At 38.1% G+C, this 18,646-nt stretch overlaps 1 protein-coding gene across 1 annotated transcript in view; it reads left to right on the forward strand.

Annotated features, from left to right (window-relative positions):
• Positions 1 to 17,936, forward strand: part of SLC9C1 (solute carrier family 9 member C1) — a 79,048-nt gene extending 61,112 nt beyond the window's left edge. Inside the window, exons 20-26 of the mRNA XM_044669185.1 lie at positions 1,412 to 1,754; positions 3,715 to 3,885; positions 9,742 to 9,873; positions 9,980 to 10,165; positions 13,561 to 13,684; positions 15,609 to 15,670; positions 17,877 to 17,936. Of these exons, the coding sequence (XP_044525120.1) occupies positions 1,412 to 1,754; positions 3,715 to 3,885; positions 9,742 to 9,873; positions 9,980 to 10,165; positions 13,561 to 13,684; positions 15,609 to 15,670; positions 17,877 to 17,936 (1,078 nt within the window). The remainder of the gene's footprint in view (positions 1 to 1,411; positions 1,755 to 3,714; positions 3,886 to 9,741; positions 9,874 to 9,979; positions 10,166 to 13,560; positions 13,685 to 15,608; positions 15,671 to 17,876) is intronic.
• The last annotated feature ends 710 nt before the right edge of the window (positions 17,937 to 18,646 follow it).

Raw genomic sequence — 18,646 nt, forward strand, 5'->3', positions numbered from 1 at the left:
CCTCTTGTTGTAGAACTTCAGGGCAATTTTGCTGAATAATTTCTTTGAGTATGGAGTCCAAGTTTCTATTAATTTCTGCCTTTTCTGGCAGACCAATGATTCTCAAATTGTCTCTTCTAGGCCTGTTTTCTTGGTCTGTCACTTTCTCATTGAGATATTTCATGTTTCCTTCTATTTTATCAGTCTTTTGACTTTGTTTTATTTGTTCTTGTTGTCTTGAGAGATCATTGGTTTCTAATTGTTCGATTCCAGCCTTTAAGGACTGGTTTTCGGCTATAATCTTTTGGTTTTCGGCTTTAATCTTTTGGTTTTCCTTTTCAATCTGGTCATTTCTGGTCTTCTGTTGACTTGCCTCACTTTCCAACTGCGAGATTCTGCCTTTTAAACTGTTATTTTCTTGCCAGGTTTCTTCCATATTCCTCAACATTTCATTTTTGAACTCTTCAATAGCTTGTGACCAGCTTTCATTTTTTGGGGGAGGTTTGGATTTTTGTTTTCCCTCCTCTGTTGTCTGGATTTTCTCTGTGTAGAAGTTGTCGAGTGTTCCAGAGTTTTTCTTGGTAATCTTTTTCTTCAGAGCTTCCTTATTGTTTGCCATTGTTAGCCCCGCCCCTTTTCAGCTTTGTCTTCACACTCAGGGTCTGCTTGCGCTGTCTAAGCTTCTGATGGCTCTGGTCTTCTTGTCATCGGGGTCAGGCCTCCTGGTAGTCCCCGGTGTGCCCCTCTGCCCGAGGCTCCTTCAGTGGTCTCGGGGGCTGCTTCCACAGCCTCGCTCCCATCTGCCCCGGGTCCTCACTGGATGTCCTAGCCTGTGCTGGAAATCTTTATTCCTCCCGGGGCATTGCCTTCGCTGAGTAGAAGCTGGGGGAAGTCCCTGCTTTCGGGATCTTTATTCCACCCGGATTCTAGACGGGGCAGAGCCTTCACCCCCGTAGACGCTGGGGAAAGTCCCTGAGTCCCCCCAGCCACCTGGGGTCCCATGTCTGGCAACTCACAGGTACAAGCCCTGGGGCTGCTAGTGATTTACTGGTTGCCCCACTCCTGTTTTCATTCTTGTGCATTGGCCTTGGTGCTGTGCGTGGTGTGTGTGGGTGGGTGGGTGGTGGGGCTTCTTCCTCTCGCGTTTTAGTGAGAGCTGTTTCACCCCTTTATAGCGTGGAAATGCCCCGATTCTGCATACCTTCAATGCTGCGCCCTGTTGTGGGGTTCCTTCGTTCATCTGGATTCGTTTTTATGTCCCCTTGCGGAGTCTTGTATGCATTCGTTAGGAGAGATCGAGCAGCTGCTCCTTAATCTGCTGCCATCTTAACAGGAAGTCTACAGATGTTTGTTTTGAAGAGGATGAATGACATCACAGGATTTTAAGTGAGGCAGAATTTCATGAAGTGTTCAACCTCACTCTCTCTTCTAGATACATCAATGTCCAGTGGCAAGATAAAAATAAAAATGTTGGTGATCTAAATTTCTGGTACTGGCAACGGATAAAGACAGAGTTGCAACTTGACCACTCTGATACCTATTACAAACAGCACAAAACATGCTATCTGCAGTCATATTTTGAACCTTATTTTGAATATAATCATAACTATATATTTTATGGGAATGTTCAGGATTTCTCCTCTGGAAAGGAGAACCCTAAAGATTTAGCTGAAATTCCAGTCATGTCAGAGGCTTGGACTACAAATAATGATGAAGAGCAAACTGAAGATCCACAGATTCACTTGGATATTGAGAACCAGAACAAGGAGTTTATGGTGGGAAGTGAAGAGCTTTATGACTCCCTAATGAACTCTCATTGGCAGTCTATGGACATTTGCTTCTAGAATCCCAAATAATATCCAGGAGTAACTTTGCGAATACAGAACAATTCCTATCAAGGTGCTATCCAGTGGCTATATTGATACTTTTTAGTGTGGATCAGAAGTCACATTTTATTTTATTCCACAGACATTTGTTTGAACATAATTTTTGGATGACCTTGGCATCCTTGATGTCTGGCTATGCTCTAAAGCTTTCCACAGCACCCATTTTAGCCACCTTCAAGACCAATGGAACAAATTGTTCTCATCCACCCATTCTGCCTGGGAAAGTATTCACATGCTTTGGAGTAGACTTTCCCCCTAATTCACCATGGGTTTGAGGTCTGTCAGTTACCCTCAACCTGGTTTAACCCATTTTGCTGAGGCATGGTCACCGCTCATGCTAAACTTTAGCTCATGCTAACCTTGCTAAACCAAAGGTGAGAGTTTGGTGGCAAGTAGATACCAAAGGTGGATGAGCAGCCTCTGAACAGGGCTCAGCAAGCCTCAAAACAGAAGTATCTCATAAACAAAGGTAAAGAAGGAGGACACGGTAGAAGGCATCTGAGTGATATGACATGAGGAGAAAGGAATAAGAGGGAAAACTTAGTAGATAGTATCAAATTTTTCAGTGAAATAGAGAAGTTTGGAAGAATTTAAGGAGGAAAAAAAGGAAAATATTGAAGCCATAGTGAGTGCCTAGTTGATATTATGTGATATAAATCTTTAGCATATTTAGACAGCAAGGTTTTGTTATTTTCTATAGTTTCATTCAGCAATATATGAATAGGAGTGAAGGCAGCAGATGGTGGTAATGATCCAAGGGTGAGACTTGCCAGTAATAGGATGTGATGAAGGAATAAGAGACTTGAGAGAAGAGGACAGTTCAGTTTTGAACTTGCTCTTTTTGTTGGAAAAGACATCTTTCTTATTTCCTATGGACTTTTGGATGACTCTTTTTGGGAGGAGGATGACCTTTTTTGTACAGTTTTGGGGTGGACAAAAGCACTATAATTTCTCATTGGATTTTTATTGATTATTTTATCTGGTTTGAATTTCAGGAGTTTTTGTTGGTATAGGCATATGAAATTTGAGTAGTCTATCTCTTGTTCAGGCAAGTCATCTTGCTAGGAAGTCAATTGGCTCATCACTTTTCAAACTTCAGGGACTCAAAATCAAATAATGCAGATTTTTTGTTTGTTTTGTTTTTTAATAATGCATATTTTAAGGGAAATTTTGCCTACTGGATTTACTTGTCTTACCCAGTTCAAAAACTGGGAGCTTTTGCTTCTTAATATGTGCCTAACATTCTGGAAAAGGAAAAGCATGAAATAGTAAAATAATGAATTGAGAAAGAAACAAATAAGGCAATAAAAATCTTGAATCTTCCCCCTTGTGGCCACAAAACCCTTACATAGTGATCCATCAAACTTCTGTCTTCTTTGTGGGTAAAACTTCTTTTCCTGCTATTCACCAAAAGAGTCAATCCATGTCAGTTTTTTAATTGAGAAAAACAAACCTGTTATTTGGCTTCCCACCAATACATCTGTTTCCACCTTTTCTTCTCTGATAAATTAACTTATGATAAGCTATATTTGGGGTGTGATTCAAAAGGTAGGAAAGATCATTAAAGATAAAGCATTTAAGAAATATTTCATTGCTGCTTCTCCACATCCCTCCCAATTTTGTGACGTCCTTTGAGAAATTTTTTCCAAAAGAAATGAAAAATTCTATAAGTTGAATTATATAGAAGTATTTGGGTACACTTACAAAGAATGGGGGTGGGGCAGAATTAGCTATGAATTCAATGATTATTTTGGATGGGGGAATATTTGGTTTATTGAGTTTTTTTTCTTCTGGTAGAGGATAATCTAGAATAACTGCATGTTTTATTTTGTTTTGTGTTTGTGAACAGCGACAGAGTTCCAAATATTATTTTGGAATTGACCAACAACTCTTGGAGACAAAAGAAAAAGAGAAAACAGTTTATGCAGACTATCTCCTCAGTGGGGCAATCATAGGAGAACTGAACTGCTTGACTGAGGAGCCCATGACATTTACTGCCACCTGTAAAACTGTAGTAGAGGTCAGAAAACATTCACACCTCTTCCTTTGATAATTGTTTCCTTTTACTAGCTTTTGAGTTTAAATCCATATTTTGTCCAATCTGATGAACTGCTTGATGAAGTTGGTTTATAAAATTCACTGTCACCATACTATGGGAAGGATGTCAAACAAATTAGCAAATAGGTGGTGCTTGTTAATATTTATCATGTATAATGTTGAGATGATTACTTTGAAATTTACCCAATTGCCTATATTTTCTACACATTTGACCCAATGTGTAATATAAATATTTTTCCTATAGATACTTTCCATAAATAAATATAATAGTAAGTAGTGATAGTAATAAAGATGAGGCAGCTAAGTGGTTCAGTGGATAGAGCTTTAGACCTGAAGTCAGGAAAACCTGAGTTCAGATCTAATCTCAAGACACCTACTGTGTGACCCTGGGCAAGTCACTTAACTTCTGTTTGCCTTAATCCAGTGGAGAAGAAAATGGCAAACCACTCTAGTAACTTTGACACGAAAACCTCATCTGGTGTCATGAAGAGTCAAACATGACTGAACAACAAATTATATAAATAAATAACTACATAAAAATAAATATATAATTCATGCCCATTAGCTAACTGAAAAAACAATACCTAGCTTTTCTGAGTTTTTTTCTTTTGTTTCTTTCTTTTCTTTCTGTTCATTAAGTTGTGTAAGCAAAGAAAAACTGCCTCCAGAGATAGCAGAAATCACCCTCTCTGCCTCAGGTCTCTATATGTCTTTTTTTTTTTTTGAAAATTTTTTTTATTTGAATATTTTCTCCTAGTTACATATTTCATGTTCTTTCCCTCTCCCCCCAACCCCCCTAATCCTCCTTAGCCAACGCACAATTCTATATGTCTTTTTGCACAAAAATATTTTTCTTTTTTGTAACTCTTTCCTTACATCTTAGAATCAATTGGTTCCAAGGCAGAAGAGCAATAAAGGCTAGGTAATGGGGATTAAGTGAGTTGCCCAGGCTAGATTTGAACCCAATCCTCCTGACTCCAGGCCTGGCTTTTACCCACTGAGCTACTTTCCTGCCACTTTTGTGCAAGCATCTTGATGGATGTGAAGGTTGCCAAACTGGTTAAGGCATCTTTGCCTACCAGCTCCACTTGTGCCCCTAAATCAGATGTGGTAATTTACTGAGTGACAGTTGTCTCGGAAAGGAGAAGTGGCACATTAGAGAGAATCATTGTTCAAGAAGTCCTGGGCATCCAATTCTGCTTCCAAGCATTGTAGGACCCCAGGTCAATCACTTAACTTCTCTGAGGCTGTTTCCTTATTAGTGAAATAAATAATAATAATTATAGTCTATCTCATAAAGCTGGTAAAGTGACATTGGAATGAGTTAACATATATAGAGTGCTTTCTGAACCTCAAAAAGCTGTATCATACAAAAAAAAAAGGATGTGATCTTTCTCAAAAAGTTCTATAAAATAAGAGCATTGCCAAGACTTGTTTGACTGACAGGCCCAGAATGGGCCACATCTTCTTCTCAAGCAAAAGACTTCAAGCCGGATCTACAGTATGCCCAGTACGATTAAGACATTCTTTAACTCAAAAAATAGTTATTGAGCACCATTTCCCTCAAGTGTGATGCAAAAAGTTGTGATGAATACCATGAAGTAAAATGAAAAAAAAACAACAAAAAACAGTCTTCCCTCAGGTTAACCATCAAATTAAGTGGACAATTAAAGAAATAATGTAAGAGATGCCATAAAGTAGCTTATGATTAAGTGGGAAACAAAGAGTCTAGACATGAAGTGTTTTAGGAATTCAGTGCAAGTAGAAATCCTTGTCAGTTATTATGTTTGGGGAACCAGACACTGAGCTAGAAGCGAACTTATTAGTCACCTAATCCAATCCAGTCTATTCACTTGTCAGATGGGTAAAGGCCACAAGAGCTGACCAAAGTTAAAATGCTAGCCAGGTATCAGTGCCAGTATTTAAACCCATGCACTCTCCAAATGTTTTTTTCCACTAGTTAACGCTGAAACACAGACCTACATTCTACCAGAAAATGTGGAGGACTAGAATAGGTTTTTCCTAACTTTTTATTTTGATTATAAATTTTTACCACTTTTTGTGACCCCATTTGCAGATTTCTTGGCAGAGATGCTGAATTGTACAGATACATTTCATTCTCCAGTTCATTTGACAAAAGAAGGAACTGAGGCAAACAGGGCAAAGTGACTTGCTCAGGGTCACACAGCCAGAAAGTGTCTGAGGCTGGATTTGAACTCAGGAAGAGGAGTCTTCCTGACTCCAGGGTTGGCACTGTACCATCATGCTGCCTGTTAAAAAACTAGAGCTACTCAAAACCAAAATAAATGAAGAAAGCTTAATAATACAATTAAATAGCACAATCTGATGATTTTTTTACATTCTTTATCTTAATGTTTGGACTTCTCAATTTTTAAAAATGGTCCATAAACTTGGTTATTATTTTAATACTTTGATGGCACAGTGGATAGAATGCCAGGCCTGGAGACAGAAAGGCTTGAGTTCAAATCTATCTTTTCTCTGATCCTAGCTGTGTGACTCTGGGCAAGTCACTTAATCCCTGTTTGCCTCAGTTTCTTCATTTGTAAAAAGGTGATAATAGTAAAACTTTCTCCCAGGGTCGCTGTGAGAACCGAATGAGACAATATTTGTAAAGCACTTCATACATTTGATACATAGTAGGTATTATATAAATGGAAGCTATTATGATCCTGATAATAATGGTGCTTTATCTCAAGGTACATAAACACAATTCCAAAGGAGGCAAAATTTCCGATAAATTTCCTAGGAAGAACGATTTAGGTTTTTATCAGTGGAATGTCTATTTCCTCTGATTGTTCACTTATGGAAAAACCTGTGTAAATAATAGTCAAATTATGGAATAAAATATGTTGTTAGCAAAAAGCTCTTTAAGTGACTAGAATTAAAATGAACATAAAAAGATAAAAATGAAAAGCTTCCATTTCTTGACAAATTCAATTATAGTAATCCTTCCCCTCCCCACAGTGATAAAAGGGGCAACATCCAGAAAACATTTTGAACAGGGATTTGATTAAAGAGGCAGAATTTGACAATATTGTATTTCTTGACCTCTCTGTGAGTGGGAGAGGGGGAGAACTTGGGTATAAAAATAAAAGATACATTTTTAAAAAGTGGTAGAATTTTAGCTCCATATTTAAGGATAGATGAGATTTCAACAAGTTCAAAAAAGGGGAAAGACATTTCAAGTGAGGAAAAAAGTATATAAACAATTTCTTAGAATTAGAATTAAAATTAGCATTTCATTGGGGTGTGTTAGAGAACTGAATTGTATGAAAAGCAATAGAAAAGTATTAGGAGTGTAACTAATCTAATCTTACTCATAACAAAAGATAAATTGGAACTAGACTGTAGACAGCTTTAAATGCCCAAACTAAGGAGTTTTCACTCTAACTTGAATGAAATGGACAGCCAGGGAAAGTTTCTGAGAAAGAAAATAATATAATGAATTATTATTTGAAGAATAACTTTGGGGGCAGCTGGGTGGCTCAGTGGATTAAGAGCCAGTCCTAGAGATGGGAGGTCCTGGGTTCAAATATGACCTCAGATGCTTCCTAGCTGTGCAATCCTATGTAAATTACTTAACCCTCATTGTCTAGCCCTAATTTATCTTCTGCCTTGGAATCAATGCACAATATTGATTCTAAGACAGAAGGTAAGAGTTTAAAAAAAAAAAAAAAAGAAGAAGAATCTTAATAGCCTACCAAAAGAGGGAAACACCATCATCATGATTATTACTTTTAGTTTTACAAAGCACTTTCCTGAAAAAAAATCCGTTATGGTAAATAATACAACCATTATTATTTCCATTTTTAAAATGAGGAAAACAGAGAGGTCAAGGTAATTTAAGCTACATTCCCAGGTTGCCTTGAGTTAAAGTGAAGACCTAGGTCTCCTTCCATTATACTCTGCATTTCTCAAAGTGTTTTTCTTTATATTGATTCATTTGAACCAAGCAATTGGCAAGAATTCATGTTTTTGCCTTTGGCATCAGATTATACATTTTTCTCCTTTTTATTTCCCAGGAAATGGTGTGGAACACATCCCAACATTTCCCATGAATTACATAATTTGAGGAGAGAGATAAGCCTGTGGATCAGTTAGGGAGGGGTGCACTAGGGTTATGGAGAGGGGATGTTGGGATTTCCTATCCAAAAAAAAGGGCAAAACTCCTGAGATGTTGCTAGCTCAATATTTGTTCTCATAATTTTGTACGTAATGTGAGACCAAGGCAAAATTAGTTAGATTGCATGTATGAATGAATGAATGAATGAATGAATGAATGAATGAATGAATCCTAAAGTAATGCCAACTCTTTGTATCCTCATTCACTTCATCTCAAAGGTCTGGTGTAGAATTAAATAAATACATTGCAATTTTTAGCCCCCAATGATCATATTACTGGAAAATTTGTGTTCTTTAGGTACAAGTAAAGCCAAGACTTGTCATTTCAACCTTCACAAAAATCTCTTCCCTCTATACTCTTCTCTGTACTTGCATAGTCACCATCCTAGCTTAGGCTCTCTAGGTAACTCAAGTGACTCAGTAGATATAGTACTGTGGCTGGAATCAGGAAAACTCTTCTTCTTGGGTCAAATCTAGCTTCTGACACTAATTGTGTGACCCTGGGAAAGTCACTTCACCCTGTTGATCTCAGTTTCCTTATTTATAAAATGAGCTGGAGAAAGAAATGACAAATCACTCCAACATCTTTGCCAAGAAAACTACAAAATAGGCTCACAAAGAGTTGGAAACAACTGAAAACAACTCAATGACAACAAAAACCTAGGATTCTGCTACTCTAATGAAATCACAGATTCAGAGATGAAATCTCTATCCCCAGTGAACCTACTTCTCTTTACCCTTTCATATCATATCCTGAGCATTAGTTGTTAATATATATATATACATACATACATACATATATTAATTAATTAATTATATGTAATCTTCCCTATTGGAGAACAGGGGCCCCATGTTATTCATATTTGTATCACATATAGCACCCAGCACAATGGTTTGCACAGAAAATATGTTTAATATAAGGGGGCAACGAGGTATCTCAGTGGATAGAGAGCCATCCCTGGAGATGTGAGGTCCTGGGCTCAAATCTGGCCTTATACACTTCTTAGCTCTGTGCCTTTGGGCAAGTCACTTAACCCTAATTGTCTAACTCTTACTGCTCTTCTGCCTTGGAACCAATACTTAGTATTGATCCTAAGATGGAAGGTGAGAGTTTTTTTTTTTAAACTGCTGGGAAGAGGGAATTGGGGTGTACTTCAAGTTAGTAGTAAATGCTTTAATGGGTTTGGAAGTAGACTAGGATTTCTAAGAATTAAAGAAAAGTAGAGAGTCATTCTAAGAATGGGGGATATTGGTAAAAAGACTCAGCAATGGAAAAGTAATGTGATATGTAAGAGATATTCAATAGGATGTACTTTAAGAACACCATTTTGGCAGCTGTGTGGATTATCAATGGAAGCCTGGATAAATGAAAAGTAATTAATTTGTAGACTACTGTAGTAGTGCAGGGAGAGATATTGTTTAGTCATTTTTTGGTCATGTTCAACTCTTCACGACCCCATTCTAGGTCTTCACTAGAGCCATTTCCTTCACTGATTTATTGTGCTTTCAAAGTGAATAAGCACATGTACTATATCTCTAATGTTTCTATAAACAGGAAAACGTTTTCTGCAAAACCATGATGGCAAATAACAGTTTCACTTTTATGAAACATGTAAGGTTTGAAATGATAAACTTCTGCTTTTAGATATGACAGCTTTATCCTTTCTTTTTCCAGACCTATTTCATCAGCAAAAAAGATATCTATGATATATTCTATAATTGCTGTCCTTCCATAGAATACAAAATGTGGCTCAAATTGGCACTTGCTATCGGTGCTAAAAAAGTCAAGGAAATTTTGGCTTACGAGGTGAGATGTTAATTGCCCCCTTTGAACTCATCAGAAAAAAAAATTCTTAAATGAGACTGAATTTTATACCCAAATTAATATATGCTGTTTCCTTTTTTTCTTATAGGATTGGACATACAACCTACAGTTTCAGCTTTGTAATGTGTATGTGAGAGATGTACCATTAGGTTTCAAAGTTGATATTTATGATGAAACTGTGAGCTACGTTATTCTTACATATGGAAGTGTAGAAGATTGCCAGTTACAGAAAAATTACTTTGCGCCTACACTAATTCCTAAAACGTGTCATCAGGTAGGTAAAGGGATGGTCTGATTATTATCTTGTTATCGCTAGGTAGCAGTCCATATGGCTACCATAGTATAGTATTGCATATGTGATATGGTTTCAGAAAGTTAAATATTACCTTTTAGAGATGGAGTGCCGGGTCCTACGCACCCCTCTTTCCCCAGACTGAGTACCAGGTCTGCCCCCCTCCTAGGCCAAGAGTCACATCCCACCCAAAGACCACATGCTGCCCCCCTGCAACAAGCTGGGTACTCCCTGCCCCCCCCTTTCCCCACACAGGGGAAGGAGGAAGCACTCCCATTGGACTGCTGGGTAGAGGGGTGGGGGAAGTGAAGAATATCCTTAGCAAGTGTAGAGAGAGTGGGGAGGGGAGTGGCTGAATGCTCTGCTCCCCTCCAGCTCTGCCGCCTGTGAGCTGCCCACCTTCCCCCCTGTGATCTCCCATTGGCTGTTGGGCAGAAGGGTAGGGGAGAGGGGGAGGGGAGCAGCTCAACCTGAATCTCTCTGCTTTTCTAGTAAGGAACTCTGGAGGTGGGAGGAGGGGGTGGGTGGCTGCATGCCCACAGAGAGCTCTCTGTGTGGCATCTTTGGAACCCATGCCATAGGTTGGCCATTACTGCTTTAGATCATTATAGGACATTAGGCTAAATATAGCTTAGACTCTGTTCATAGAAGTGTGGTATTCAGGCAGCTAGGTGGCTCAGTGGATCGAGAGCCAGACCTGGAGACAGGAGGTCCTGGGTTCAAATCTGGCCTCAGATACTGCGTAGCTACATGTACTTGGGCAAGTCACTTAATCCCCATTGCCTAACCTTTACCTGCTCTTCTGCCTTGAAACAGATCCTTAGTACTTATTCTAAGACAAAAGGTAAGAATTTTTTTAAAGTATAGTGTAATTCAGGGCAAGGGATAGAATAATGCCATTCTATTATGTGTTGATTATGTCAGAGCCAAACTATTTTTATGTTCTGATCTTGGTGTCACATTTAATAGGTATGTTGACAAAACTAGATAGTCCAGTCAATGCAAGTTCCTTGAGAGTAGGGGCCAGGTTGTTTTGTCTCTGTGCCTGGCACCTAGTGAAGTACTTTACATATAAGTGGGTCCTTAGCAAATACTAACTGAATTGCATTGAAGAAAACTGGAATGGGGATGGGTTCAAGAAACTGTCATATGATGACTGGTTGAAAGAATTTGGAATATTCTTTTAATAGGTGATGAACTCAATGAAGCATTACCTTCAAATACTAGTAAGGCTTCCATGGAGATGAGGCAAGAGACTTGTCTGGCCTCAGTCTAACATGTAGAAGTTACAGATAAATCAGATATAGGTTAGTAAGGGGAAGAAATCTCTAAAAATTAGATTCCTCCAAACATTGAATGGGGCACTGAGGTGGTACAGTGGATAGTCAGGAAGGCTCATGTCCCCAAGTTCAAATCCGGCCTCAGACACTTATTAGTTGTCTGACCTTAGGCAAGTCACTTCACCCTGTTTGCCTCAGTTTCCTCACCTGTAAAATGAACTGGAGGAGAAAATGGCAAACCACTCCAGTATCTTTGCCAAGAAGACACCAAATGGAGTCATGAAAAGTCAGACGTGACTGCAAATAACTGAAAAACAACAATGAAAAAAAAGACAGAAGCAAAAGCCAAATCAGTCTGCTTGGTCTCTCCCTCATTGACTGAATCTATACATTCTAAATAGGACCTTGAAAAAGAGTTATCCACTGAACTTCATAGTCCTGATAGAAGCTTCAAGTCTCTAAACAAATTTTAATTTTAATTTTTTAAAATAATTCTGAAGTTTCCAAATGATGTTGATGATATTAGCTCACATTTGTGTAGTGTTCCAGGGTTTACAAATACTTTGCACATATATATATATATGAATGTATATGCATATAGCAATTTGCACCAGTGGAGGCTAGTGACTGATCTATACCTTCTAGTTCTAAAGAACTGCTTGGGGGCTTGGGATATGTGGCTTGCCATGGGCCACACTGCTAATACATGTGAGAGGAAGCTCTGGGATGTGGGTCTTTCAGACTGTGAGGCCAATTCTAACCATTAAATCATGCCACCTCAAGGCTGATATCCTCATTTTACTAAGTTTAAATGACTTGTCTAGGATTAACACAGCTAGTAAGCATCTTAGGCAGGGTTATAGCCCAGCTCTTTCTGACTCTAACATAGAGGGGATGGAAGGAGAAGAGTGAAGAATGGAAGCACAACACATTTTATCAGCACATTTTAACCTGATTTTCATGTGGGTACCGATTATTGACTAATGTGGAACAAAAATTGAGGAGAACTGAGTTCTAGTCCTGATACTGCCACTTAAGGCCCCCATTCCCCTAATTCAATTCAGGAGACATGTAATTAAGTGCATACTATGTGCAAGTCACCACAAGAGCTATTGGGTTGGTGGGGGACAGTATAGCTAAGTGTCTCAGTAGATTGAGTTCAAATCTGACCTCAGACACTTCTGAACTGTGTGACCCTGAGCAAGTCACCCTCATTGCCTAGCCCTTACCATTCTTCTGTCTTGGAACCAATACACAGTCTTCATTTTAAGACAGAAGGTAAGAGGTTTGTTTGTTTGTTTTTTTAATAGCTATTGAAGCTACAAAGAAAAAATTAAAATAAAATAGTCCCTGCCTCCAAGGAATTTATATTCTTTAGGGAGGAGGAAGATATCACTTATACTGTCTGACTCTCAAGTTTCTCATCTGTAAAAATGAGGGTGTTTGGTGAAATTACCAGTTCCTCTAAGATTCCTTCACTTCATTTTTTGACTAGCACAAAGAACTGTGATATGAAGATTGCTAGTGAGAAATGGTATCCAGTTTATTGGGACATTCTTTGCCATTAGGCACTTCTCAAGAGTTGGTACATTGTGGGTGAATATTTTTGAAATTCAGAATCAAGTTTATGAAACCAAGAAGGAAAATGATGGAAGCAATTACTTCTGAGGCGACCACTATTTTTATGAATTTCATTGTGTTTTTTTTTAGACTTTTGCTTTCTCTTCTATCATACAGGGAAAGTTTCAGCGTGACACTACTTGAAAAGGTTAATTATGATAGCATTCTCTTTGGTTTTCACCCCTTTGAAATGGGAGAGGAAAGGAAGAATTTCAGGCTAAGACCACCCACCAACTAGTTGAATGAAAAAGTGACTCTAGTAACTGGATTTTAATTTACACAAGGTTCTGACTATTGAAAATACCTGAATAATTCACCAAATTTTTCAGTTGTCACTCAGGTCATTTAGTTGATTCTTAAGAATACCAAATGGAAGTATTATAACCAACCCATAGGAGAGATGCTCAGACTGATACTTGGATATTTGTGTACTTTAGTGTTAATTCAGTAATTAATTTGTATTTTTCAACCCTCTAGATAAAAGGCATTGCAAGAATAACAAAAATACTAGTGATTCAGACATCAGTTGATCTAAAAAAATGCAGAAGCAACACTGTAAGATATGTCCCTATTTGTGAACATGTTAGAGCAGGATCTAAACGTGAGTTACACCTGGGTTTCCTAAAATGCTCTATTTTTTTCCTTCATACTATTTACTCCTATTATTTTGTTTCCATGTTGCATCTTCCATCAATCATTCCTCAAATCCTAGAATTTTCATGTAAAATCCCAAGGAGCAAGAGAAAAGAGAAATGAAAAAGAATTGTGGTCATCATCATACTCTGACTTTCAAATGTCCAGTCAAGCACATCCTCTCTCATCCTTTTTAGCACACTTGTCTGGAGAAATAGTTTTGAAATAACTGTGACAGATTATAGATTTAGGATTTGAGACCAAATCTAAACCATTTTAACTTTATTAACTATCTTAAGAGTCTCAAAGGGGGCAGCTGGGTAGCTCAGTGGATTGAGAGTCAGGCCTAGAGACGAGAGGTCCTAGGTTCAAATCTGGCCTCAGACACTTCCCAGCTGTATGACCCTGGGCAAGTCACTTGACCCCCATTACCCACCCTTACCACTCTTCCACCTAAGAGCCAATACACAGAAGATAAGGGTTTAAAAAAAAGAGTCTCAAAGCTGCACCATGTAGTTTATAGCCTATTTATTTCACAAACTCACTTCAATGCTTCTCTCTGCCTTCATCACAATCATGGGTAGCTGAGTGTGGAATATTGCATGTACTGTCAGATATTGTTGATTGTCAGTTTGGTTAGGTTTTGCAGAGCTGTTACATTTTCTCCTTTAAAAAATCTGTCTAATAATTGATGATGTCTTAATGTAGATGAAAATATATTTCACATTCTTTCTTCATTTTTGGAGGCTAGAGATCTCTTCCACCAAATGACTAATATGGGAAACTATCTTATATTATTGCACATGTAAAATATATATCAGATTGCTTACCATCTCATGGAAAGGGGAGATGAGGGAGGGACAGAGGAAGAGAAAAGAATTTGCAACTCAAAATTTAAAAAAAAATCTCTATTTTGAGGAATAGTTTATTGGGGAGGGGATGAGAAAGAGTTATAATAATTAAGTAATCTTATCTGAAGTGTCATCAATCCTACCTTTTTAGCATTTCTTTTTTATGCTCCCTTCTCTCTTCTAAGGTTGCCACAACCCTGGGGTAGTCTTCATCACCTCATACATGGACTACTGCAAATAGCCTTCTTGTTGGCCTGCCTGACTCAGTTCTTTTCCCATTCCATTCCATCTTCCACTTAGTTGTTAACTTGATCTTCCTAAAGATCTGACTGTATCACTCTACCGATTCTATAATCTCCAGGATAATCTGATATCTTTTAAAGCCCTTCATAACCTGCCCCACTTTTACCTCTTCCATTTTCCTTACACCTTACTCCTCCACCATCCAGTGATACTAGCCACAAGGCTATTCCTTGCTTAAGACCCTCCATCTCCCAATTCTGTACTTTTTCACTGCCTGTCCTCTATTCCTAGAATACTTTCCTTCCCCTTTTCCATCTTCTGACTTCTTTCAGGTCACAGCTAAAATTCTACATCAAGAGGTTTCTCTCAGTCCCTTTGAATGATAGTACCCTTCCCCTGTTGTTTGTCTCCACTTTAACCTGATTAGATGTTGTTTGTACCTTATTCTTTGTACTTTGTCTTCTCCATGAGACTGTAAGCATCTTGAGAGCAGGGACTGGGTTTCCTTTTATTTTATTTTATTTTTGTCTTTCTTAGTATCTTGAGCACTTAGCCTGGGGTGTGGTGTAGAGTAAATGCTCTGTATATGATTGTCAGCTTGATTTGATGTTTAAAGAATGGTATCAATAAAAAATAAGATTAAAAAAAAAGCAATTTCTGGGCTCCAGAGTTGAATATCCTACTTAACACTAAATCATTTATTATTTGTATGAACTGGTATTATTTGATCATTTTGATCTGATAGAAAGTATTAATTATTTCTCTAGTTGATCTAACATATTTTTGTCTTTGTGACAGATAAAATGAGCTTCTTGTTAGATGACAAATATGGAGAAGATTCAACTTCAGGAAAAACTATGGTAAATGAAAGCAATCATTCTGAGTTTACATTTTGATGAAAATGAAGTCTGAATTATAGTTTTAATAATTTATTTTCCTCATTTTGGAAAAAAAAAGGAATCTCCTGAGATTTTGGCAAGTCCAGAATTGACCTCCTTGAAGGTATATTCAAAAATATGTTTATTAGTTAGAAGACTGTGGCCCAGGGTCAACTAGGTAGTGCAATGGATAGAGCACCAGGCTTGGGGGGAGGATCTCGATTCAAATTTGACCACAGGCACTTCCTATTTATGTGATTGTGGGCAAGTCATTTAACTCTGTTTTCCTAGTTCATGTCATAAAATTAATGCTAAGACACATGGTAAAGGCTTGGGGGGATAAAAGGGAAACTACAGCATCTGTATGACTGAAATTGTAAAGGGGAAGCTAGTAGTTCAGTGGATTGAGAACCAGGTCTAGAGGTCCTGGGTTCAAATTTTACCTCAGACACTTTCTAGCTGTATGTCCCCTGAGCAAGTCACATAACCCCAATTGTCTAACCTTCACTGCTCTTCTTCCTTGGAACTAATACTTAGTATTGATTCTAAGACAGAAGGTAAGGATTTTTTTCTTAAAGATTGTGACCCAAAAGTTAATGGAGAGACTCATGGTGGGCAGAAGCAATTTGTAACAATCCTTTGAATGATTATCTTTGTAATCTGTTAAGGTCCATTAATGGTACTAAAAAGAGTTTCAGAGAATTAATGAAAGCAATAATTTATTTTATTTATCCTGTTTAAAGGAAGACTTTCCCAAGGAAAAGTCACATGGCTTATTTGGAGATAGCCAAAGGAGGAAAAAGCAGCCAAACAAGGAAAGAGAATTGGGGCAGTCCAGAAAGCAAGAATGCTAGCAAGGAATCTCAGGCAAGATAGTCTCCAGACCTTAGTAGGAAGAGACAGTCAATGATAAGCAGTGCTTCAAGGAAGCTCAGGGATCAGGGCAATTCAGGCAATGAGGAGTTTGGGGTGGATGGGGAGAAATTCATCTCAGAAAGATCTGAGGAATTTCATACTCCTGTAGTAATAGTCAAAAAGCCACCAGTTAATCAGGAAACCAGACATTTCTAGCTTGGAATGTTCCAAGTATTAAAGCTTCCAGAGAATCTGGAGTACCAGAGGAGTAGGGAAAAGAGAGGAAATAATAAGAAGCTGAAGAAAGGGATAGAATGAAGGCTGGGTCAGTTCCATGACCCACACTGACTAAAATGAGTTGAGAGAAGAGTCAGGAGTCCTTGAAAGAACTAGATGACTTAAATTCCTGAAGCCCTCCAAAACTCCTCCCAGAAGCTCTCCAAATCAGTTCATTGGAAACTCACACCCTGACTCTGGACCTTTATCTCTGAAGTGATAGTTGGGAGTCTAGCACTGAAGGAGACTCCAAAGGTATAAGGGGAAGGTACTGCCCCACATCACCTAATTCCTACTGCAGGCTGAAATTCAGGGTATCACATATGCCAATGGATTTTTTTGGTTCTAGAATTTTTTCTAGGCTGATTTTGTGTCTCATTCACAGGGAATTCTGAAATAGACTTCTGGTACAAAAATAGATATTAGCGTATTCCAGACAGGTTAACTACTAATAGGAATAAACAATCAATTAATGTATATATTTAAATTTGGGAAACCACAATGTTTCTCCATATTGTACCACTCTGAGAAGCAATTAATGCTAGACCTGAGGTGAGGAAGACTCGGATACTTGTTAGCTATATGGCCCTGGGCAAGATATTTAATCACTGACTGCCTCAGTTTTCTCCTCTGTAAAATGAGGACAAAAATAGCAACTACCTCCCAGGGTTGTTGTGAAGACAAAGTGAAGTAATATTTGCAAAGTACTTTACTAATCTTTAGCACTATATAAATTCTATCTTAGATCTAGCAGCAGGAGAATTAGGTAGTATTTATCTTTCTTTTGCATTGTTGTTATCAAAAACCTATCAATTTCCTATTACCTGCCTTGTGGTCAGTCTTGACACAATCTTTGCATTCTTACTTTGAGGTTAACTCCTAGGACCACATTCCTCAGCATTCCTGACTCCTAAAGGCGTCATAGTTTCCCATCAGCTACCCTCTATTCTGGGAGCTGTCTAACCTCTTGTTATTTTCAGCATCTCCTTCTCTCAGTGGAGATATGTTGGAGGAGTCTCAGAAGTGGATCACTACTAAACCCTCTCTTTTTTCCTAGGATGCACCGAAAAATGCTGAAAACTTCACAGTGAGCTTTGAATCACTTGATGCTTTCTGATTTCCTCGAACCATCTGCTTAGAAGAGAAAGTAAAGAACCATTTCCTTGAATTATATCCCATCCTACCATTAAGATTATTCTCCTGAATGTATAAGTATCAATTAGCTATTTTCTTGAGAAGGTTTCTTTTTAAGTAAAATCTCTTTAGAGGGCAGCTAGGTGGCTCAGTGGATATAGAGTGCCAGGATCAGAGTCAGAAGGACCTGGGTTCAAATCTACCTACAGACATTTCCTAGCTGTGTGACTCTGTGTAAGTCACTTAACCCTGATTGACTACCCCCTTGGTGCTCTTCTGTCTTAGAACTGATACTAAAACAGAAGGTAAGGGTTTTAAAAAAATAAAATGAAAACAAATAAAATCTCTTTGGTTTGGGTTCCTAAAAATCCTCACATTTTAAGTGTGTTCCCTGGTTCCACTTTTATGTTTCTGTTCATTGTCTTCGTGGGTACAAACTGTCCAGGTCAGTTCTCAATCCAAGAAATGTTCACTAAGCCTGTTCTTTGCTCAGTACTATGCTAGGGAGATGTGAAATAAATATAAAATGGAATCCTCACATATCTTTAGGAAGCTTACAATGAAGGTCAAGAGATATGACATATATCCATGAAACAGTAGTATTAAAAGGCAATATAAGGGTTTATCATAGAAAGAATAACATAGGAGGAAGTAGAAATTACTCTAGGCTGGAGTGGAGATGGTACTCTGGTT

This window comes from Gracilinanus agilis, chromosome 3 (genome assembly GCF_016433145.1).
Source record: "Gracilinanus agilis isolate LMUSP501 chromosome 3, AgileGrace, whole genome shotgun sequence".
NCBI classification, from domain to species: Eukaryota; Metazoa; Chordata; class Mammalia; order Didelphimorphia; family Didelphidae; genus Gracilinanus; species Gracilinanus agilis.